Genomic DNA, 24,974 nt, shown 5'->3' with positions numbered 1-24,974 from the left:
GTGTTGAGCGGTGTCCAGTGAGTTGAAAGATTTTTTAAAGTTAAATAAATATATATAATGATAAAATAAAGTTAACTTGTCTGATTAATTGTCAATCGTCGCGCACCGTGCATAGAGTAATTACTCTATGGCACCGTGGTGGTAAGATGTGTCTGACAATCAGTGTGGCCAATCAGGGTTGATAGGTAATAATAGGTATTTCTCGATTTTTAAAAACTTTATGATTATGAGTCGTTTAATCACAACACGACTATAGATAATAGATTATCTTTAATCGCAGTGTTATCAATGTAATTTATAAATATAAATAACTTTATCAGTATTCAGTGCAAATTGTTGATTGTTGAAAATAATAAATAAAAAATTGGCAATTGAATTGTTTACCGTTAACACTTGCTTAAAATCGTACGACATGGAATGACGAATCATATTCGTTTTAACATGTACATCACAATAATGGGACCAATGGTCAGTGATAAATTATCATTATTATACCTATTGTTATTAACTTGGAAGCTTTGCAGTTTACAGAAGCAGTGAGCGCAGAACGCATCTAACACGGTAGACACTGGACGACGTCAGAATGTCAGATTGATTATTGATGGCGGAGTTTAATCAGTCGCAGGTCTTTGCTAAAAACCATTAAACATGGCAGGATCGTTCGTGTTTAGATTGATACCATTCAGTAAGTTACGCGAAAAGATGGCCAAACTGTCCAATAGTGTGTCAGAAAATCGCAACCACATCCGTTTGTTAGCTGAGTCCATAGCTTATTGTGTGGTGACCAGTAGCCTGGGATGGCTGGCGTACGAGTTTCACGAAACGGTTTTGACCATTGAAAGTTGCGTACAAAAAGATCCGATGTTGTTGAACAACAAATCACCAGAATATATATTTGTTGACAAAACTGCATTCACTGGTAAACTTTTTGTTTTTTGTATCAAAATGATTGTACTATTATACTGTAGACTATAGTATATAGTTAGTAGTTACTATACTATCTATACAATCATATTATATCATCATGTTTAAATATTGTTTTAATTCTATTTTCAATTAAGAATCGAACATACAATATAAATCTATAAACTTCTAGATAACACTCATGCAATATTTTTAAATTACTGTCAATTCTTATGAAAAAATTTCTTTGTATTATGTTGTACACGAGTATAAGTACCATACATGTACAATGTACAGTATAGGTTGTTAACATCACTATTACAAAAATACAAGTAATATGTATACCTTCTACTGTTTATAATTACAATTGTAGTTTATATCTATATTAAATACGAGATTAAATATTAATAAATTACATTCTTAACATCTTATTTTTAACAATAAATTTAGTTATCTATTGGTGCGCTAAATCAAATTTAAATATCTAGTTATTCTTAGTTACCTATCATACAATTATACAGGCAATAAGTATGTATGCGTATATTAGTCATAGATTCAAAATATGATTTTTATCATTTATTTGTTGAAATCTATTGGTATGCAGTCTTAATTAATTTGGTAATAATTGGAATACAATTTAATTACATTTTTGGTATTTTTATCACATTATAATTTGATTTAATTATTTCTTATATATTTTTTTAATTAATTTTCAATAAGAATTTAATATCAGCTTTTACAATAGATAATATGAACACTTTTAATATTGAACATTGAAATATAAAAATATTTTTGTGTGTAAAATATATAGGTACTTTTATAAATATAAATATAATATTAGTTTATTATTAATCGTATACAATTATTTATATAGAACTTGATGAATATCAAATTATTGATAGCAACAGTATAATACAGCCAACAAATCCTCCTGTATTTTTTTTGCAAAAATGGAATGATTTCAAACACAAAAAAGCTTGGAAACTTTTAGAAATAACTAACAAATACAAAAATTCTAAATTATCCTGGGTAGCCACTACACGATTAACTACAATGACTGATCTAAAAGGTAAATATATTCTCATCGGTAAAATGTATTTATTTATCTTACAAACACTGTTTTTATTTTAGATTCAGATTTTCAACATTTAGCACAAATGAGTCAAGCACATACTTTGGTCGGTTTGGCTCGATCAACTAATGTCAATCCTAAATTTTTTTTACCTCCTAGAAATATAAGCTGGACAAAAGATGTATAAACAATAATAATAATAATCATTGTTTTATTTTTCTTGAATAATTATTAATTAATTTTGATTTAGGAAATATTACACAAAATCCGTGATTTGTTAATTAAATTAAATGAATTAAATGAACACAAATGTTTATCTTACTTTATGGCATATGCATTTAAAGTAAGCAAAAAACATGTATTTGATCATTAGTATACTGTTTATTTTATTTTTAGTTATAGTATTATATTTTTCAATAATTATGTCCATTTATTTTCATTAGGATAAACAGCATGACTATTATCATCCAGAAGATATACCTCCAGATTTTGGTAGTATGCAAATAGACAATGATAATATATTACAGTTGAGCATAAATGCTTTACGTCACCATTGTAACAATGAAACAAATGTTACTGGTAAATATTATAAATCAAACTTATTTATTATAATTCAAATTCAAAATTGATAAATTTATTATGGTTCAATAGCTATGGTAAAATTGGGAGGCTTGCAGATTTTAATGGCTATCTATCAGTATTTAAAACATGATGAAGAAATAGCAGAAGAAATCGGAAAATTGTTGTCAGTTGCTTCTTTAAACAGAGATCTTATACAAGACATTTTTTCAACCGGTATAGTCTAATGAATATTGTTTCAATAGATAATTATTATAGATTTACAAAGTAAATATGATATTTTATTATCAATTCAGTAAAAAAAAAAAAAAAAAACCTCCGTATTTATTTTTATCATATCTTTAAGTATCCATTATTAACAAATAATTTGTGTACATAATTATCAATATTATGTGATTTAGGATGGATCAGTATTTTGTTTGAATGGAAAAATCACCACAATTTTAGAATCCAATCATGGGCCAACCGCACATTATTAAATATGGACGATGAAGATCCAATTAACGGAGATTATATGTTTGGAAAACAAACAGTATTATTACATCCAAAAAATAGATACCACAAAGATGCTAAAATTGATGTAGTTCTTGTACATGGCTTATTAGGTGGTGTCAGCTTTTCATGGCGTGAAAAAGATCTGCTTATTAATGAACCTCTTGGCCTTTTTGGTAAATACTAAATACTATAAATATTATCATCAATTAATACTAGATCTCCTGTTTATACATTAATAGGCCAAAGTAGTCTCATTGTCAGTGAATTAGCTATAAGTATTTAATACGTTAAGTGATTAATCTAATTTTATAGATGTGACTTAAATATTTGTTTATATACTCTATTCCAAATAAATTTGAAAAAACTCGCTCATCCGCCACCGTTTAGAAGGCTGTAATTGATCAGTACGTATTGTTACACATTGTCAATACGAGCTGTGTGACTATCTGTACAAACTACAAAGCGTTTTCATCCTCATTGTTTCCAACTTCTTTGAAATAGAGTTTATATACTTATTAATGGTTCACCTCTTTATTCTAGATAATGATTTAATCTATTTTTTATTATAATAATAATATAAACAATAATCAATAATATGCATTTACATAGTTTGTAGTATAAATTATGTTTTATGAACCATTTTTTTTTTTTTATAACTACCTTACTATACTTGTTCAAAATGAGATTGTGACTCGGTGGCGACTAGTTTTCATCAAGCGGGGGTCAGACAACACCCGTTTGTCAACCTCACCGAGTCACAATCTCATTTTGAACAGAGTATAACAATGTAAATTTCTGATAATATTTATAGTTGTTATAGTTCAATATAATAGTTTTAATTTTTAATTGAATTTATACTTATATTTAATATGGAAATTTTAATAATAGATATGAACAATAAGAATGAATCTCATAACTCATCTAATAACACTATACTAAAAAAACCAGTGGGTGAAGATATGCAAAATTATTTAGATAGTTATAAAGAAGTCAAAGCTAGAGAATGGGACTTGATTGGAAATGAATTTGAGTTTGTTTTGAACGATATACCACAAAAAGAAAATTCAAAAGGAAATGGCCCTTACTCATTACAAGGGTAATATTTTAGTTTTACAATTATATTATATGTTATTGAATATTATTTCTCAAAAGGAATGATTCTACTGTACGACAAACTGCTCTCAATGAAGGTTATAGTCAATGTTGGCCGTCTGATTGGTTACCCACTGATGAAGAAGGTCTTCGGGTGATTGGTGTTGATTATAGTACAACATTATCTGAATGGTTACCATCTTGTCCTTTAAAACAAAAAAAGTATGATTTCCATTCTCATTTAATGATGAGTATTTAAAAATGCTATGTTTTCTTAGTCATCGTACGCTGGAGGGACGCACAGACAAATTAATGCATCAATTATTGGCTATTGGTATTGGAGACCGACCAATAATTTTTTTGGCTCATTCTATGGGAGGGCTTTTAGTAAAAAATATGTTGGTTGCAGGTAAAATGTCTACTTCTAAGAAAATATAAGTGTAAAATAAATACCTATTTAAAAATAAAATTATTTTAGCAAGGAACAGTAACGATCCAAATGTGAGAAAACTTTTTGAAAAGACAAGATCTGTATTCTTTTTTAGTACCCCACATCATGGGTCACCATTGGCTACTTTAAACAGTGCATATCGATTCTTTTTATGGCCATCAGTAGAAGTGGATGAACTTAGAACTGGTATTTTGTCTTATTAGTCTAGTGTATATTATATACATGATAATATATTAATTTTTTTTTTTTTATAGATTCACCTAAGTTAGTATCCCTCCATAAAAATTTCCTAGAATGTTTAAAGGAGAATCCAATGAAGATTGTCACTTTTGCTGAAAGCCTTCCAACAGAGTTTACTGCTTTGAAAGTGCCTATACTATGTGTACCTAAAGATGCAGCTGGTAAGCTTCAATTATTTTATTAACATATGATATTATTAATTAATATATAATGTAGCAGATATTCTCATATAATTAAATTAATAAAAAATAATGTGAAATATTAAGATAAAAAATAAGTGTATCTTGTTTAATTTAATTAGTAGCAAATATGATCTAACTTTCATGATTAAATTAAACTATCAACATTTATAAATAGTTGAAATAGGTATACAATACCAAGGCATACAAATATTATATAATATGTATAATAAAAAAAAAGTCAGACATGGTACAGGTTATTAACTATTAACTGTTATTAAAATCTCGCCTTGCTTCACTCATCTTTAGCATAGAATACTGGTGTTTGGTATTATTACATTTTAAAACTATGATAAATCATCAATTTAAAAAAAAGTATAGAGCATCTTTCAAATCTAATTTTTATATTGCTTTTTACTTTTTATTACTGTTGTCAATAGGCTTTTTATGCCTAAAGCTAAATATATATCTTCAAAACATCAATTTTATTTCAATTTCCATTATATAAAACTACTTAAAAAATATAATAATAACAATATTTAAAACAAATATATTCCTTGTATTGTTTAAAATATTAAATTATTAAAATCTTTTAATTTAATATTTTTACATGATGAGCAATTATGTGGTTTTTTTTTAATCCAAAGCTTTGACTTAAAGCACTAAAAAATATAAAATATGCGCTATAATATGCCTCAAAAAATTTAACATATTATTCTTTAAGAAATTTAAATAAAGAAATGAATTACACATTTTCTAACTATACTACTGTACTAAAACTATCTTCGAGTTATATATAGTTTACTCTGCTGTATTTTTATGTACTTCAAATAAACATGCAAAAAATCTAAAATCCTGTAATCTTTAATTCTAAATCAAATTAAAAATTATTATGATTTTTTTAACTTTATGAAATACTTCTAATCATTATAAATCAAATTTATAGTTATTTACTCAATTTATACAATATAAGTGTGGTTCAAGTAATTCCTTATCACTTAATAAAATATAATATATTTATTCTCATATATTATATTTATCAAATAATACATTTATATCTTTGTAGTTTATAAATTGAATATTTTTTAATCTATTTTATACAAATTTTAAATTATTTTTTTTTTTTTATTTAGATCCATCGGTGGGTGAGCTTTATGAATTGCCATTAAACCATATGTCTATCTGCAAAGCTGATTCTAAGTAAGTTTATAATATTCTGTTTAATTATAATTTTTATTTTTGTATTTAAGTTAAAAAAATCATTCATGTACAACTTAACACCCGATATTTTGTGTATTATTGTTTTATATAATGTGGTATGAAGAGTTGCTTAAAACATAAATAGTCGGTAGCAGTTTTTAAAGTAAAACTATTTTATTTATAAAGCACTTTCAATGATTGCATTGACATAGAACTTAATTAAATAAAAATTGTTTTAATTTGTGTAATTATTATGTCATTGTTTTTACAGATTGTCATTTGTTTATCAAAAAACAATATCTGTGATAAAAACAGTTGCTGCATACAGCAGTTAATTGGAATAGCAATTAGCAAAAATTCCAATTAATATGAATAATTTGTAATTATAATATTGTATTGTTCAACACTAACTTAAAAGTATTAATTTATTATTCTGAACTAGTTGTTTTGTTTTACATTAAAAATATTGTTAAATAATAATTTATAATTTATTGTAACTGACATATTGGTATTTATGACGTATAATGATCTCTTGTTTAAATTTGGTATGTATAATATAAATTATTTAAAACAATCTTTCCACCGTTTCTTCTACTGTTGATTGCTTTAATGATTGTATCATATTAACCAGCTCTTGATATAGAAAACAATTCCTGTAATATTTTTATATCAGTATTTTATAAGTGTTTACCAAGATGTTTGATAATTAAAATAATTTTAAATTACTTATATAATTTTATATTTTATATTATATATTTTAATACCTACTATGTTGTAATTCTTACCGATTTTTTGGTTTACAAATATTTCGATGATCCAACGGAACACCATATAAATCTCCAAATCCTGGATCTTGATAGTATATATATAAAAAAAATGTAAATTTTTGATTAGATTATATATCTGGTGATTTTTTTATATCTTGAATACAATGAATAAAATTTGATATTTCTATTATTGGTTCAAAATAAACAAAAAAACCTATTGTGAATATAGATATGCAGTGACCTAATGAATTCATTTTATTAATTTTTTAAAGAAATTATTTGTAAATCTGAACTATAAAGTATAATACTGATTATTGATCCAATAGTCAATTATTTATAAACTCAAACTTAATATGTGCAAAATAGAATCCACAATAAAGTGAGGTAATCAATAAGGTTAAAATCCTTTTTAAAAAGAACTATTAATTATTCTTAGGTATTTTAACATTTTACATCAACATTTATAGAACAAAATTCAAATGTTTAAATTAAAAAATTACAAATAGACGTTGCCATTTACTTAAATAAATAATCGGAACATTGTAAATATGATTTTTTTAAATATAGTAATACAAATTATAAAAAACTGTTTTAAATATCAAAAAATACAAAACTGAACTAAAATGCCTTTTATATTGATAATGATATTATATATAAATTGACATTGTGAAATAAGATTTATGTATCTAATATTGCCCATCTTGAGGTCCTGGGTATAATCATCTTTTATATTGGATTATGCGATTACCTATGTAACAGTGTATTTATTGTTATAACAAGGTAGTGAAATAAAAATGAAATATATAGAGACTTATAAATATTTTATAGATATGATCATATTATATGATGTAAGATTTTCCATCATTAATTCTATAAAAATAAAAGGGTTTTACAACATTAATTTGTAATAATTAAAAATTTAAAATGAATAATGACCATTATAGCTGCATATTATTTAATTCTAGCACAATATATCAATTATAATAATATAAAACATTAAAATATGAGATGTACCTGCAGACTGTACAGAAACAATTCTTAAATAAATTAGCTTCATCAGTGTTAACTTGGTTTCAATAAAACTCTTCACTTGTATTTGACTGTTAATATTCATTATTTCATGAAATGTTTTCTGAAGTTTCTGTATATCTTGTGAATCTGTGAAAAAAATTAAAAACCATTATTAATCATGTCAAAATTACACATTGACAATATTGTGTACTATACCATTTACTAATTCTTGTAATTCAATTGATCGTTTAAACAGTGGAAGTTTTATATTGGCTAGAGGAGATCCATTATGGGGAACACTATAAAATAATATTCCTCTGGTATTTGTTATGATTTTGTGGGTATGCTGGTTTTCATTAGCTGTAAAAAAAATAATTAAAGTATTTATAAAAAAATAATCAACATAGATGTAGGTACCCATCTAATGCTGAATAAATAAAATTAATACCGTGTACTAATATTTGTTTTATGAACAATCCCCCTTTAGAGTGACCAACCCATGTAATGGGATGCTGTCCGACGTGTACATTTTTTAGAAGTGATATCATCTCCAATCCTCTATCGTTCATGGTTGTTCTGAATTAAAATACAATTGTTTGAATAATTAGAATAATGTATTATGATACCTACATATTATAGTACTTTATGCAACTAATCCAACATATCATTTCAGTCTAGCATTTGCTGGTGTCATAACCATGCTATAACTACTAACTAGGTAAGTACCTATCGAGTAAGGATGCATAGAACGAACCAATCTTGATCTATTGTACTTGTATACCTATATCTGTAATAGGTAGATATGAGATTTAAAATATAAGTGACTATAGGAATACCAATTTTGTCTTTTTGTGTATAAATAGGCATATTTTATTTTTTTATGAAAATTATGGACAAGTATCAAGTTAAGTGTTCAGTGTCCACATAACTAATATGTATTTAGAAAATATTAATTTTTATTATACAATATTCAAATTTTTGTTATAAATTTTAATAGTAGACTTTCTAGAAATGTGGAAACTAATGATACTCATGACTAAGATGCCGTATCCAGAAATTTTATTCGTGAGGGGGGGTGGTCCTATAATGATGTATATTATTATTTTAATTAATACACTGAATTTAGTTTTCGACATTTGATTTAAAATAAAACGAAAAATGATTTTACGTGTTAGTCTTTGCAGTCTGTCGGGCGACGGTATATTATTATTAAAATAATATTTTTCATTCAAACAAATTTAATAGTATTATTAATCGTTGCCGACCAACAACAATATATTATTAGAAACTATTAAAATATTTTCGTATGATATAAAACAGTCAATAATTAATTTAATTTGAGTTTAAGTAATTTACGACTGAAAATATTCATGTGTTGGTAGGTATTAAAAATAAATGTCAAACATTTATATAAGATATTGAAGAATTTAAATAAAAATATTCACTCATAATATTATATTATCGTACTTATTGCAGGCTACTATTTGACAATTGTGCAGCTGAATAGCCTATATAAGACGCCGTATTGAAATATTATTATTCAATTTTAATAAAATTCACGGTTAGTTTAAGCTAGAGGGATATGGCGAATTTATGATCGCCATAATATGGCGTATGTTTTTATTACAGTTGAAAAAAAACGCTATATAAAAATATGGCTATTTATTTTATAAGTTTAAAAAAAATTATAACTTCGTTTTATTAATATTAAATGTGGCAAGAACAACTTACAAGGAACCTTGTATTACATTTTAAGCTTTTTTAGTATCAAAAAAAAAAAAAAATAATATTATCATACATAAATCTAAAATAAACTTAAAAGATATTAAAATAACATAAAAAATTCTATAATTAGCGCAAAAAGAGGCAAAATATTTTGAAAACTATTTGATGTCTAACAATATGCTAATTATAAAAATATTTGGCAAAACGACCAAAAATTGGGTTTTCTTAAGAAATTTGATGTTCCCGATTATTTTGAAAAAATGTTGAATAAATTTTTACTTTCAACCCATAAAATGACCATCTAGATTCAATTTTCTACCGCAAACAACTATAGCAAAGTTTAAGAAAGAAGCATTTTATATATTATTTTATTAAATATTTCTTACCTATCTGGTTTACTTAACCATATAGGTCTCCACAAATAAGGGTCGGTGCTGTAACTAATCGCTATAACTCGGACATATGGACAATCCAGTGGCAGCCAATCTCTGGGCCAACAATTGGTAAACTCTTTGATCTCCTCGTCGATAGCCAATCTTTCAAATTGATTTATCGTAGATAATCCGGTGTTCCTGACGACCACAGGTTCGGGTTTCTGATCCACTTGTTTCCACACACCTTGGTTCCAAGTCTTGAGTTTGTCACCCTTTAGTCCGTGTATAAAAACTACGTCCATGAAAGTCGATTCGATTCCCGGGTCGTATAATACCTCACATTTAACTTCACATCTATTATTCGGACCGTCGACTTCCGAATCAATCGAATTCAGTTTTTGGTCAAACGTATTTAAAGCAATATTACATTTTTCAATTGCAAATCTCGCCAACCACCGACTGTATTTAATCAACCATGATAGAAATGAAGTCATCAATACAGTTTCATAGAAAAACATGTTCTTGGTCTTCGCCCAACATAATATCAGCATTTTCTGGTATAATGTGATGTTAGGTTTAAAGTAACATATAACATATGCAATATCTTCAGTTGTCTTCATAGTAGGTATTCCTATTATCAATAATATTAAGACAAGTTTATATTATTACTGTTTAAATGATAAATATTTTTAAACCCAAAGTTACCTACCGATACTGATATTTATTATTTCCTCACTTATTTCAGCTAAACCAGCAGCCCGATACAACGATGTCCACTTTTTTTTTACTGGAAAATTAGTAACTAATTTATACAAATAATTAATAAATATATTTATTACAAGAATTAATATTTTTAATTTAAACCACTTTGGTAAAATTGTTTATTACCTATAAATTCATTATATCATGCGTTAAGAGTTAGACTAAAGATTTATAATATAATATTTTTTTAAGATAGAATTACCATATACGTATAAGTACTTAATCGTTATGTTATGTAAATATTTATTAAAGATTTACATACGTTTAAAATTGTTAAAATTGTATTACATTTTTATTTTATTAAGCAACTATATCTATAATTTAACATTTATCATGATTATTAACTTATGCGTTTATACCTACCGACATACGACTTTTAATTATTTATTTTTATTTAATTAAATCTATTTATTACAAAAAATATATAAATTACATAATAAACAAAGAGATTTATCTACCTTCTAAAAGCAAGGCTTGTGTTGAAGGCAGAAAGCAACAATTTACTTACAAAATAATTTTAAATAATATAAATACAAATAAAAACTAGAATATTACATAATAGAATACACAGTAATAACTGCTTGTAAACATATTATGGCGTAGCGTGCATGTAAGCACTGTAAGCACTGCTTACACTTTAAATCAAAGGAATAATAAATTAGATCACGACTAATATTAAGAATATAATATAATATAATATTATTATATTATAAGTAGGTACATAATAAATGATAAAATTTTAAAATTTTATTTTTATTTATAAAATATTTAAAGTTATTGGTAGTAAATAGTGGTTATTGTTATTGATATGTTTGTGTCGTGTACTGTGTACTATATTTAGGGAAAATTATCGATTGACGGTCTATTTTTAATCCATTATGTTAACGGCATATCATAATACGATTTGTAGTGTAACACATTCTGAAATTGCTTACGCGGAACTGTTGTTTACGAATAGCCTATAACGTCATAGAGTCATAGAAGGGGTCACGTATTTAACTAGCGTTTGTAAGCACATTTGATATTGCTTACGCGAGATACAAGAAGCGACCAGCACGTAATCCGACGCGTTGTAGACTGTAGCCGTTTTTTCTTATTTACACAGTACACTGTCATTCGCCAAATAGACTTTTGAAGTAATATACATTCTTTATTTTATCGAATTTATAACATAGATTCATTGGCAAGTACCTCAAATTTAAATTTAAACGATAATAATTATTGTAAATGTATTATTGAACAATTATTACAAAAATCTTTTGGAACTAACTCATTTTCTGAAAAACAAAATATTATAAATAAAGGAAGACCTACTCCAAAACTTCAAAATTTAAAATAAAAAAATAAAAAAACTTTTCGATATTTTAATTCATCCTATTATGATTCAAATAAATGGTTATCTGGTTGTGAAAAATCTCAAAAACTTTACTGTTGGCCTTGTATTTTATTTTCACGTGAGTCAAACGTTTGGTCAAAATTTGGTTTTGATGATTTAAATAATTATCATAATTTATATAGTATTTAATCACTTTTGAAAAAAAAATATCACTGCTTACATTCTTTTAATACCCACGCCACGCCACTGATATTATATAACTATCAACTATCTTAAGTACAATATTAACCTGCAGTTATTAATAGTTGTTTTAAAATTTTTCTGTTTGTTGATTATATTCTTTTTAATAATAACGAGCATTGAATTAAAATATTAATTGATTTATAGTTTAATACTTCAGTTTGTGGTATAAATAAATTAAAATAATTAGTCTAAATATTATGAAGATTATGTGGCGAATAAAAAATGATAATATACGCAATGAAAGGAAGCTTAAAATCCCTAAGATAAATATTTCTTGAATTACAATAAAATAACTTAAACCGTTATATGAAAAAATTGTTAATTTTTGTTTAAATAGGTATCTATACTTACAATGTATAATTTTGTTAAATTTTGAATTTAAAATTAATTTTCCCAGTATTTCAGTGGACAACTACGCGCCCGATCTGATAGTGACAATGAAAATAAATCAATAATAGCAATATGATGAATAGCCCGAATAGGTATATGAAATAAAATATAATGCTGACTGACAGATAGTGTTGAGTGATATTTAGATGAATTATTTAGATGCCAATTAAGTGCCTACATCTTGTTTATAGATAAATAAATAAATTATTACCTATCTAATTATTGGTATCTAAGATTTAAATACAATTTTGGAAATCTACATAAATATTTAGAATCTAGATAAACAGAAACAAGCTCACCCGTCTCACTAATTTCTTTGAAAATAAACGCTTATAGTTTTTAAAATTGTTTGTATATTAGTATTTAATAACTTAATCTTAATGAAATAATAATAATGTATGTAAGTCTTTAAATTGTTTTATATATATTTTAGTTTAGTAACTAAGAAGGGGTACCCAAAAAAATTATTGATAAAAAGGGGTACAGTGTTTATAAAAGTTTGAGAATCCCTGATGTAGATAAATCTCGTTGTGTAATAAACTCACATGTATTTTTTTAAATAATCGTTAACTAATCGTATTTTATACGTATACATTTTATTCTTTAATATATTTTTGACACAAAATAAGAACTCCTGGTTATGCCTCCCCAAATCACATTACTCAGCCAAGAATCCAATAGCATGTCGAGAGTTAATAAAAATTAATTCATCTTCGTAAAGAAAGTTTTATTTACATATTTATCTAGATAAAAAATTGAATATTCTATCTTCATATCTAGATATTTATTTAGCTATTAATCTAATACAGTAAAATCCCGTTACAACGAACTCCGGGGGACAGAATTTTTTTTCGTTTTAACGGAAATTTCGTTGTAACGAAAATTCGAATAAGCTCTTTATAAGCCCTGATTTTCAGCAGGGGACTTCTATGACTTTCGTTATAACGGGATTTTACTGTATTTATCTAGACATTATTTTTGCTATCTAAACTTAACACTATATACAGACTCTACTTAGAATAATTGTTCGTGTATATAATGACTAATTATTATTGAATTGAAATTTAACACACTCGTTATCATGACTTACTCAATGACAAGGCACAATCGACATCTGCTAGACGAAAAGATAAATTCCCAGGTTTTTAGTGTTATAACTTAAGTTAACCACCCAATATGTTCTACGGCATGCAATTGTGTGTTTAATTCTCAAAAAAGAATTTAGAAAGGCAGGTAACTTACTAACTCTGGTACGTCAACACAGCTTTGATTGCATTTGGAAAATTTTCGAATAATTTGTGGTCAGGGCTGGATAGATTTGATCGTCTATTTTGAAATTAGATATTTTGTTTTATACACATTTACTTATACACCTTAAAAACATTGTCTAAATTTTTTTTTAATTTAAGCTATTTATTATTAGATAATAATGAACACAATATTTTAAAACTGTCACTGTTATTATTATTATATAGTAAATATATTTAAAATATTATATATAAAAATCGTTAAAATTCTTGGTTAATTGCAGTGCCTTAATATAAAAGATGATACTATGACAGGTCTTTCACGATTGTTGTATTTTATAAATTGGCTTTAAACTAGACTAATTTATAATACCACACTTAACAGCAACTCGCGGTTTTATTAGTTTGACATTGAACTCAAAATATATGGTTTCTTGCTTAGCTCAATATTATTGACATTCAAAAAAGTTGTGTAGATATTATTCATACAATTTATTTTTTTAAATTAATATCTTAATTTAATTAGCTTAAGAAAAATTAATGAAAATGTCACAAAAAATATTTTAAGATATTTATTTAAACAAATATTAGTGGTAATCTATCTTAAGTATATTTTATTTAATCAGTTGTTCAAGTATATATATATATTGTCGTTTAAATAACATTAATTTTCAACAGTGAAACAATTTTTTTTTTGTTTATTACAAATTCGTTAGATGTGACTCTTATTAAGTTAAGTTTTTAAATAATAAGTAAAAAGGTTTTTTTGATAAAATTTATCAAGTAATAAAAATAAATTTACTTACGCGTCATTTGCAAATGGCCACATGCATTACGAACGTTTAGCAAAAACTAACTGAGTAGCGAGCCAATAGTTACTCTGACCTTCTTAACAGCTGTAGATATTTAACATCACTACAATATGATGTTCTAACAACCGCGTTAGTGCGTAGCACATTGATATTAATTGACAAAGTGTCCAAGTGACAATGGTAATGTATCAATCACACGTGCAGCTAAAATATACGTTAGAAAATGATTTCTTCAGTATAAACGCATATTACGAAATAATATAACAATATTATGTATCACAGCTTTATGATTTTGAAATTTTAAAGTAGTTAAACATTTCATATAAATATAACCATTTTTTAATGCAGTGTTAAGACTTATACATAAATCAACACTACAAATAACAAGTTTCGAATAATTTAGATAAATGAATACTCATGTAACTCTTGTATTAATCTTAATTTAAACAAAATTATATATGTATTCGAATAATATTCAGTAATTTTATATAGTTAACATATGGTTGGTATTTTGGTATTTAAAACATTTAAGTATTAAAATACAATAGTTAACATTATATTTTAAGTTCACGATTGCAAATCTTCTTTTATTTGAAATAAATATAAAAATACTATACATTAAACAAATATAGAACTATCTAAAATAAAAACTAGAGAGTAAAGAGTTTGAATTTAATTGTAGTTTATGTTAGAATTATGTTAGAAAATTATTCAATTACATTTTTATTTGGATACTTATAAAAAAATCATTCGAATAATCATATTTGAAAATTATTCGAATTATTCGAATCGGAGCGATCGGAATCTAAAATATACGATACATAATATATATATAAAATAAAATAATAATAATAATAATAATAGTAATAATTGTATACAAAAAGAATTTCCAATACATTTACTCAATAACAAATAATTAACATTAACGTAAAGTTAACCATTTCCCTCATTTAGTCATTTTATCCTATTGACGTATCTTCATTAATATTTTGGATCTTATTTGGAACTTTGGTTTTCAAACTTGGAACTTCATACTTTTCCTAGGAAATACTTAAATTTTAAATTAAAAAAAAAATAATTTCTTCAATGAAAAAATAATTAAGTTGTAGGTTAAAATTTAAACTATGAATATAGATTTATAATAGTTAAAAACGGTTTTTACTTGTACTAACCATTGCGCTTATTAATTAGAAATTTTACACAGTAATACCACAACAATTTTTTTAACAATATCTTACAAAAAAAATATTTCAAAAATAATTTTCAACAATTTCACGCTTAAGGATAAAAACTGTCAATAAATGGCCATTAATGACTTAATTAATAGTTAACTTTTTTTCAATCGTGTTGTGGTTTTATCGAGTAAAAATGAATCGGTGCGCCTTAGTTGAGACATTTACTAGGAAAGTAGGAAAAACTTGTGTGTTTTCTGTTATAGGTAAAAACATTATTATATCTTGTGATAGTTGCAGTAATCCAGATTTTATTATTTAAATATTCTAGTTTCTGAGATTATCTATTAAAATGTCATAATATATTACGACAAGTATATAATACCATTTAGCATTTATGCATACTTCTATAGATGTATTATATGACACATAAATGTATGCTTTTTTTCGTTTGGTGAGTCTAGAAAAATATGAAATATAGTATATTATGCATATTACTCTCCACAAGCTGCACGATTGAATATTGCTTATTGGACAATTAATATATCAAAGAAATTATGAAAAATATAAATATGAGAAAAAACATAATAATATTAATTTTGTTGAAAAACACCAGATATGAACATAGATCAATCATAAAAATGTCTGTTATTATGAATAATCGCATAAACTTTGTACACAAATATAGGTACCTATAACCTTACCTTTTGACGCTGTATTGACTGTGTAATTATTAAGGTTATTGACTTACTTGAATAAGTAATAATTCTTCATGGCATAGTTGTATTCATTTATTTTTCAAACATTTCAGTGGTTTAGAATAATTGAATTTGTAATTCCATTATAGAAACAAATATTTATTGTACGAGTGTCGAATAATTCGTTTCCAAATTTATTATCTAAAAAAGAATTCTCTTAAAATGACGAGTATCAATACAAAAACTTTAAAGGTTATTTTTTACTTGTGCAAGTTTACTGGTATCATTAACTTGTCTTACGTATTACAATCCGATGGATTATTAATCCAAAGTACAGAATCGGTGTATAAATGTCTTGAAATCTCACGAATGATCATGTTAATAATATACACCTACTCTTTATTCATAAATACTAGTTTTATACATACAATACAATTATTAAAACTATGGACAATCATTATCGCATCAAGAATATCAGAAACTCGGTTAATAAAGTAAGATAAACGACTTTTTTTTATATTTTATACCAATAAATTAAAACAAAAAAACAACGGTTTATACTTATTTTTTTCAAACATTTAATACATTAAAAACGCATATCGAAAAACTTTTTAATATTCTTTTTTAAATCACTTGATTTACTGTGATACGTAAATACTATACAAGTTCAGAACCAATACTGTGATTAACTTTACAGACGACGTGCAAACGTTTCAGCTTTATCTTGACCACAACGTGCCCATACCATCTTCCTTACAAATTGGTGGTGCGTACACTTAACTACTTTAGACTTCTTCATTAGTATTTTAAATCGGTGTCGATGACATTTGTTGCAGACAGATCACTAAAAGAAGATTTGAATGTTTTGTTTTTGGCCTCTATTATTTTATCATGTAAGATTTTCCAAATAGTTTTATCCAACGGATCACTCGTTTGGTGTAATCGTGTCCTATCGTGTTTTACGCTTTTCTTTGACTAGTTGTTATATATAGCTATAGTTGTTCAACAGAAATATCAATGTACTTAACAGGAAGAACACTAATATCTGGTTAGATTTTCAATATGATGCTTTACTTGTGGAAAGTATTTGTTATAATTTATCAAAGTAGTTTACACCTTTGATAGATATTGGTGTAGACATATATTTTTTGAATATCAATGCCAATTTGGTTTTCTTTGTTTTTATGTGTAGCTTTACCAGCTTATGTAGCTACGTTAACATAATTTGATATTAAGGCAAGACAATGATAGTTTATAATTATTGCATTATTATAGCTTCCAGTGACAGTTTGTCATTTTTAAATTGTAATAATTTCTGACTTGGATTTAATTTTGTCACTTCGTGATAGAACTAATAGTTAAGAATCTGCAACAATTTAGCGGTCATTTCAGCGTACGTCAATTCAGCAATGCAATTTAAGCGCAAGATAAGTCAACGTATGATGTTTAATAAAATATAATAAATTAATTAAATGTAATAAATAGGTATAATAAAATACCAAATTAAAATCGTGTTGAAAATATTATAATTGCTAAATACACATTACATTATCATATAAATCACTTATATATTTAAATAGAAATTTTGGGCTATTCCTTGAAAGCATTCATATGAATGGTTAATTAAATTTTCGCATACTGAATTTGGCATTTTTTTTTTTTTTTGCTGTATCTATACTTTTTTTTGGTAGTACTTATACAGCAGTAAACTATTCGATAGCCATCTTATGGATATATTTTTTCTTTTTTTAACTCGTTGACCGCCATGGGTTTTTTGTCATGTTACTCATAACCGCCATGAGATTGAGATTCTATTCGAGATCTCACAAAGAATACTGTTATTGATTACTGAGATTCCATATGGGATCAGTGTTGCCACTTTCAGAATATATAACAAGTTTGTAAATATCATTATTGGTTTTTTTTTTATCAATTTTTGTTTAAATCGTCAAAACTGTATCTAAGTAAATCTACCAAAAACGTCCTGGCGGTGAGGACAAAGTTGGAGAGATCTCATTTTAGATCTCTTGGCGGTCAATGTCAATGACAACTAATAAATTTACATATAATAAGATGCAATTAAGGCATATCATCGTTTTCCTTTCCTGTTTTAACTTCCAATCCAAGTAGGTACATTCTAAGTATGATATTAGTGATGAAAACGATTCTTTATTTTTTGTATACAATTCGTTTTCTAATAGACCTCGAATATTCTGTAATTAATGTGATTTTTCTATTGGAACGAAAACGAAGATAAGAGCAGCTTATTTTTAGTCTCCACATGGCATGACTTAAATGGGAAAAAACAACCATGAATATCTGTTTGTAGAAATTTGTTACTTGTTATATTGTTCTTTTTAAAGCTCTTGAGTTTGGTAGCATTTAATTTATATTTAGCCGTTTCAATTCTGCAAACGTTGTATTTATATTTGACGCATTTACGACCAAGGAGGTACAACACGTCCCGTAATAATGGGGACTCCCGTTACGTCGTTGCACGTATGGTCTATTTAATTATATTATGTGATTATCTGAGGCACAGGGAAGCGAGTAACACACGAGTATGATTGTTCATCAATCAAATTGAAACTGATACTTTAGATATAAGTACTTATGACTTGTATATTTGGATAGTGTACATTATATAAACACACAATTGTCAATTTAACGAAATACGCAGTATCAAATGCTATCATTGCTTCACACTGCACACAACTAAACAATCAATTTCATAAACGATAAACATGGAAAAAAAATGTTATAATTATTATATCACGTATTTTAATTTTACTTCCATAGTCAGGTGTTTCTAACACTGCGTAAAATAAATAAAATAAATGAATAATCGTTGTTTTTACCTAATATATTTTGCAGATTGATTAATGGTATAATTGAGTACGATCAAAAGTTAACATCACTTCCAAGATTTTTGTTAATTCTTCGACTTTTACCGAGGAAAAGCTATTGGAACACCATTCTCATTGTCACATTCATCTATTATATTATAATATCAATACTTCTTATGCACTTATGGCCACCGAAGACTATAGACATGGTTGCTATTGCTGTTTATATTATTCGGTTAGAATTCATCACGGAAGTTTCAGTAATGTTTTCTTCGTATTTTTTCTTACAACAATTGGAGTATAGATTCGAAATGTTAAATTATTCTTGGAAATATCTTTTTCCTGAATTTCTAAACGCTCCTGGTGAATTTACATATTCCATAACAGGAATGACGCTGGATAAAATACGGCTGTTACACACCGAGCTATCAGACCTATTAAGAATATTCAGTGAGGGTTACGGAAAAATACTATTAGGATACTTCGTATTCAATTATATTGATATGCTACTTGGTTTTTATTATTCAGTTATTATTACTAGAAATATAAAAATATATAATTTTGACAGTTTTTCAAAAAAATGTTTACCATATATTTTCCAACTACAGAATTCCATATTGATTTTATCCATCATTATTGGTGCATCACGTGTCCATGAAAAGGTAACATCAGTATAAGTATTTAAATTTGAATAATTAACTTTAATGTATATTTTAATAAGTTGATGGTTTTATAATATACCATCATAACCCTATAATATACATAATTTAATAATGTATTGTTGACCTTTTTATATCTTGTATAGCTCTACTTTTTTTTTTTAAATTATTTTATTAATTTATATACTGTTTCGGGTGCATGTTCGAATGTGTTAAGCTGATGACATATAATTATAGTCAAAATGTCAATATAATATTTTTAATTATGATTAAGCCGAATGGTGTGTGTAATATATGCTTTATATAATAATTAGCCTCTCAATTATTTTCATTGATATTTTAAGTAAGTATTTTACAGAAAATAATGTAATTAAAAATATTGTTAATTTTTTCTCAAATATATATATTTATAAAATTTATATTATATGTTATTATTGAATTGCATTTGTTTAATTTTTAAGCGAGTTTTTTATTATAAAGTATAAACATTTAATATTTCTATTTAACAATAGTTGTTAAAGAGGCAATCATTGTATCCTATTTTATCACATATTTAGTGTTAACATTTTCTCAAATACTCATGTTATTGTTATATAAAAATATTGAGTTTTAAAGATTTTATGATATTATAATAATTGTTTCATCATATATTTTTACAGAAACGGAAGATGATATCACATTTACGATTAATAAGGATTTCAAATTTATCAGCCAACCTAAAAATACAAGTAAAAATTATAATAAGTATAATTTATTAAATTATTTAAACTAAATTATACTTCCCTAATGTAAATGTTATTACTACACAGTGGCATGATGAACAAAGTTTGCCTTATGCAATTACTTAGCTCTAGAAATTTAATTTGAAATTAAAAAATAAAATTTGAGTGGATGAGTGCATAATTAATTATCATACTATTTTATTTATATTTAATTATTGATATGTCTTATGTCATATCATATAAATTCTCAATTAACATACCGTTTTTAATGATATATTATGTTTTAAGGTGTGGAACTGTGGATCATTGATATAATATGCTTGTCACGCCAATGATAATGCACGTAGACATTAATAAAGATTAAAAATTAAATGATTTTAATTTTTAACTAATTAAATTTCACAACACCAATTCTAAATGTTTATATTAGGTTAAAATGTTTATGAACCAAATATCAGTTCTTGAATCAAGCGAAATCACAGCTTTTGGAATTTTCAACATAAATTTAAATCTTGTTCTATCAGTAAGTATGCAATTCAGTCATTGAGGTTATAAATAAATTATAATTAATGTAAATCAGTATAACCTATTGGATAAGGGTTATTTTGGAGAAAAACAAAATGATACTCAAATTCATATTTTACTTAGCTACGTTTTTAATGATTATTGAAAAACATGCAAGCGCCTAGAAGTCCTAAGCCGTAATAATACTTATAATCATTTGTGCAATTCAATTGTTGTGTAGTTATTATTATTTATTTTTAAATTTATTTAAACTCAATTTATTTACTACGATATAGAATTAAGTAAAGCATTTTTGTTTACAGATAATTACCTTACTTATAACCGGTTTAGTTACAATAATACAAATGAAAAAACATCCAATTATGTCGCAAATTGAAAAGAATATAAATAAGTCTTTACAGAACAGAATTGCCGGAAATGTGACTAAATGAAAATGTAATGCTACAACTCGATTGCGCACATATATTTTTATACCTGTGACAAAAATCCCTAGTATTAAAAATCGTTTACTCAAACATTTTATTTCTCACTTAAACATCCTTAGGATATTCTGCTCAAATAAGCGAATAAAAAAGCAAATATAAATAAATAAATTATAATAAATGCTTCATCGTCAAAAAACGTTTTAAGAAAATTTCAGGTATTTCAAGTTTTTAAACGAAAATATAGTTCTATCATCACTGAGAATTTATTAAATAGAAATGAAGGCCATTTTGTATATCGATTAATTTCGATTTGAATTCATCAAAATATTTTAATAAATTATGATATAGTGGGTTTTTTTTTTGAATTTATGTATTGATAATAGTAGCAATTTTACATCATTATGTTGTAAGTTTGTTGTAAAATCATCTGTATTTCGTAACTCATGTCTAAATTTGTTTAATTTTATGTACAAATCATTTCTACATTTCGTGTAACGGTACTTCTAATGATATATCTTGTCAGAGTTCAATTATTATCATCCATATTGTTACGAGTATTGGTTACTTTTATATTTATTTTTAAATTTATTAACAATACAATTTGCAGAAATTTTTGAAATACGATATTCATTAAATTTATAACTATCAATACTAAAACATCGGTTTCTTTGCCGCGTTTCAAATATATATTTCTTATACGTCCGATATGTTCATATTAAAGAGTTTACTGACATAAACGTACGACTTTAATGATTGTACGTCTAACACACTATAATCACCACTGTACTGAACCATAACAACAGAGATTGTATTATTGTACTAAAAAAAGGTGTTGTTACGGAAAATTCAAAATGATTTAATACGATTATAAGATTATATTTCTATCGAATATTTGATAATTTGTACTATAATCTGTGACGATAAACACATAAGTGTCGCTTTGCATAAATATTAAACAAGCAGTCGATGTTCAGGTAAACATTTTTAAATGTGTGCAAACGAGTTGCAGTGAAATGTAACATACCTATTTGTATTGTACAGTAGTTATAGTCTAGTATCTAGATTAACCTTTTTACGTTCAACGCTTATTATTTTGATGTATCTCTATATAGAGATATATAAAAATGGATCTCTGTTTCCCTTGATCAACGCATCACGCGTGAACGGCTGGACCGAATCCGCTTATTCTTTTTTTGTTGTGTTCGTAATTATTGTCAGGAGAAGGTTCTTATGTAATACACTTTTAGGAAAATTCTCCAAAAAAGTACGGAATCTGGATGTAAAAAATACTATTATATAAAGAAAAGATGTTTGTGACGTTATTAAGGGTAATCTTAAGGGAAACGTGGATCCATTATTATACACAGAGATAAGTAGAAATATTTTATATTTCCCTTATTAAAAAATTATAACTTATTTTTGATTTTTGATTTAATATATTAAACATGATATTTCTATAAATATTTAAATGTATAGAGAGAATGAATTACTAACAAGTACAATTTAAAAATATCTAACTAATATATCTCTGCATAAAAATTTGGTGTACAGCGCACGGGTATGATGTTCTTTATGTATTCCAAAACTACTCAACTGATTTTGACGAGCTAATGATCAATGTGTGTAATTTTGTCTCCGTCATAAGAAAGGATAGTTTTTATCCCGATTAATGACCTCAATATATGACCACTGTTTAGGCTGTGCAATTATTACATTATTTAATCAATTATTTGAATAATTCATTGTTTTTGAATGGTACATAATTAGTTAATCGATTGAAAAAATACAATGTTGGCGGGACAGTTATATAAAGTTGATATGTCGGAAATATCATCTATACACCAAATCAGAAAACCAAAAATAGTATTTATCCTCACGCTAAATGTTAGCATTAGGCAACCAAACTTTACATTGATTGCATTCTGTACGGGCAACGATGTGCACGGGGACAGATAGTTTACCAAAAATAGTATTTATCCTCACGCTAAATGTTAGCATTAGGCAACCAAACTTTACATTGATTGCATTCTGTACGGGCAACGATGTGCACGGGGACAGATAGTTATACGTATATATACAAACAAAAGATTTGTAGCAAAAAGTATTTATGTTTTATTAAAAAATGAAGTTTCTTACTTATTGCTATTTTTAATTTTATTATTATTAACACTATAATACTAAATACTATATAATTCACCATACTAGCTATTATCTGGTGTTAATATCGTGGTCGCTAACACAAACTTTGCCATTAGTTTAGTCGAAACTATCGACGAGATATCATACACAATAATATAATATATAGGAATACACTAAACATTTATACAACTATACATATTTTATTGTAAAATAGAGTTGTTGCGTATAATAATACAATGTAAAGGCTCGAGGTGGCAACGGATTCATTAGAATCATTAGATTATTGCCAGAATTGCCAGTGATAAGTAAGGGTACCTAGTTTTCTACGATTGGTTTGTAAGTCATAAAACGAGTGTTAAGACTTGTATAAAATCCAACAATCATATTATAGAAAATATATTATTTTTAACCCTCGCCCTCCCCACACCATACATAAATATAAACATTAGGTCCTTCCCATATTAATATATTGAGTGTTGACATCTGTTGCAATAATATACGTTGAAATTTTTAAAGTTGATATGTAAAACACAAAAATATATTTCAATCAAATAAACTCAAAAATTCAAAAAAAATTATAGTATCAGACAATTATTGATCTTTATTATTATTTATTTTTTTTTTTGGCATATAATGCATACCTAATTATTATTTTTGTGGACAACTATTATTATAAAAATAATAATTTATTTTAATAATAACATATTATAAGTATTAATTTAATACTGTTATCTGAATTTCTATTCTGTCGGAGTTAACATAAATTCTGAAATTTAACCTTTTTTTCTCTCATTACACTAAAAAAAATGTACTTTTGACGGGGTTTACATAATTTATTAAAGTATCTCGATATTACTGTTTCTAAATTATCCATTAAATTACAATATTATATATTTATATAGTGATAAGA

The 24,974-nt window shown here is 25.8% G+C and overlaps 2 protein-coding genes across 7 annotated transcripts; one reads left to right on the top strand and one right to left on the bottom strand.

The window, feature by feature from the left end:
• Positions 1–308: 308 nt before the first annotated feature.
• On the top strand, positions 309–7,208 carry LOC132931786 (protein SERAC1). The gene is made up of 15 exons (XM_060997788.1): positions 309–468; positions 525–919; positions 1,778–1,972; positions 2,035–2,156; positions 2,226–2,318; positions 2,419–2,554; positions 2,627–2,770; positions 2,956–3,222; positions 3,938–4,145; positions 4,202–4,363; positions 4,420–4,550; positions 4,620–4,778; positions 4,847–4,993; positions 6,145–6,211; positions 6,483–7,208. The coding sequence occupies exons 2-15, from the start codon at positions 649–651 to the stop codon at positions 6,544–6,546; spliced, it is 2,166 nt and encodes a 721-aa protein (XP_060853771.1). The 5' UTR covers positions 309–468; positions 525–648; the 3' UTR covers positions 6,547–7,208.
• LOC132931787 (protein SERAC1) lies at positions 6,623–14,981 on the bottom strand. Of its 6 annotated transcripts, none has more exons than XM_060997791.1 (9): positions 14,873–14,981; positions 14,066–14,145; positions 10,798–10,890; positions 10,101–10,719; positions 8,438–8,565; positions 8,206–8,349; positions 7,993–8,136; positions 6,997–7,063; positions 6,623–6,864 (listed from the first exon to the last, which is right to left on the bottom strand). In XM_060997791.1, the coding sequence occupies exons 1-9, from the start codon at positions 14,893–14,895 to the stop codon at positions 6,777–6,779; spliced, it is 1,386 nt and encodes a 461-aa protein (XP_060853774.1). In that variant the 5' UTR covers positions 14,896–14,981; the 3' UTR covers positions 6,623–6,776. The 6 variants fall into 6 exon arrangements, with proteins under 6 accessions (XP_060853774.1, XP_060853775.1, XP_060853778.1 ...); XM_060997792.1 differs by having other exon boundaries at positions 10,798–10,875; XM_060997795.1 differs by having other exon boundaries at positions 10,798–10,875; positions 14,062–14,145; positions 14,873–14,922.
• Positions 14,982–24,974: the final 9,993 nt, after the last annotated feature.

The sequence above is a fragment of the Rhopalosiphum padi genome, chromosome 1, assembly GCF_020882245.1.
Source record: "Rhopalosiphum padi isolate XX-2018 chromosome 1, ASM2088224v1, whole genome shotgun sequence".
In the NCBI taxonomy this organism is placed as follows: Eukaryota; Metazoa; Arthropoda; class Insecta; order Hemiptera; family Aphididae; genus Rhopalosiphum; species Rhopalosiphum padi.
The sequence above is the reverse complement of the archived record's forward strand: the minus strand, read 5'-3'. Positions and strand labels throughout refer to the sequence as shown.

Bases quoted from the DNA above. Each gene is read 5' to 3' on its own strand.
- LOC132931787 (XM_060997791.1), bottom strand. From the start codon at position 14,895: ATGTGGCCATTTGCAAATGACGC. The intron at 8,566-10,100 runs GTAAGAAATATT...ATTTTAATTCAG, and splicing joins TGGTTAAGTAAACCAGATAG to AACAACCATGAACGATAGAG. The intron at 8,350-8,437 runs GTATTAATTTTA...TTTTTTTTACAG, and splicing joins AAAACAAATATTAGTACACG to CTAATGAAAACCAGCATACC.
- LOC132931786 (XM_060997788.1), top strand. From the start codon at position 649: ATGGCAGGATCGTTCGTGTTTAGATTGATACCATTCAGTAAGTTACGC. The intron at 3,223-3,937 runs GTAAATACTAAA...TTTTAATAATAG, and splicing joins TGAACCTCTTGGCCTTTTTG to ATATGAACAATAAGAATGAA. The intron at 6,212-6,482 runs GTAAGTTTATAA...TTGTTTTTACAG, and splicing joins ATCTGCAAAGCTGATTCTAA to ATTGTCATTTGTTTATCAAA.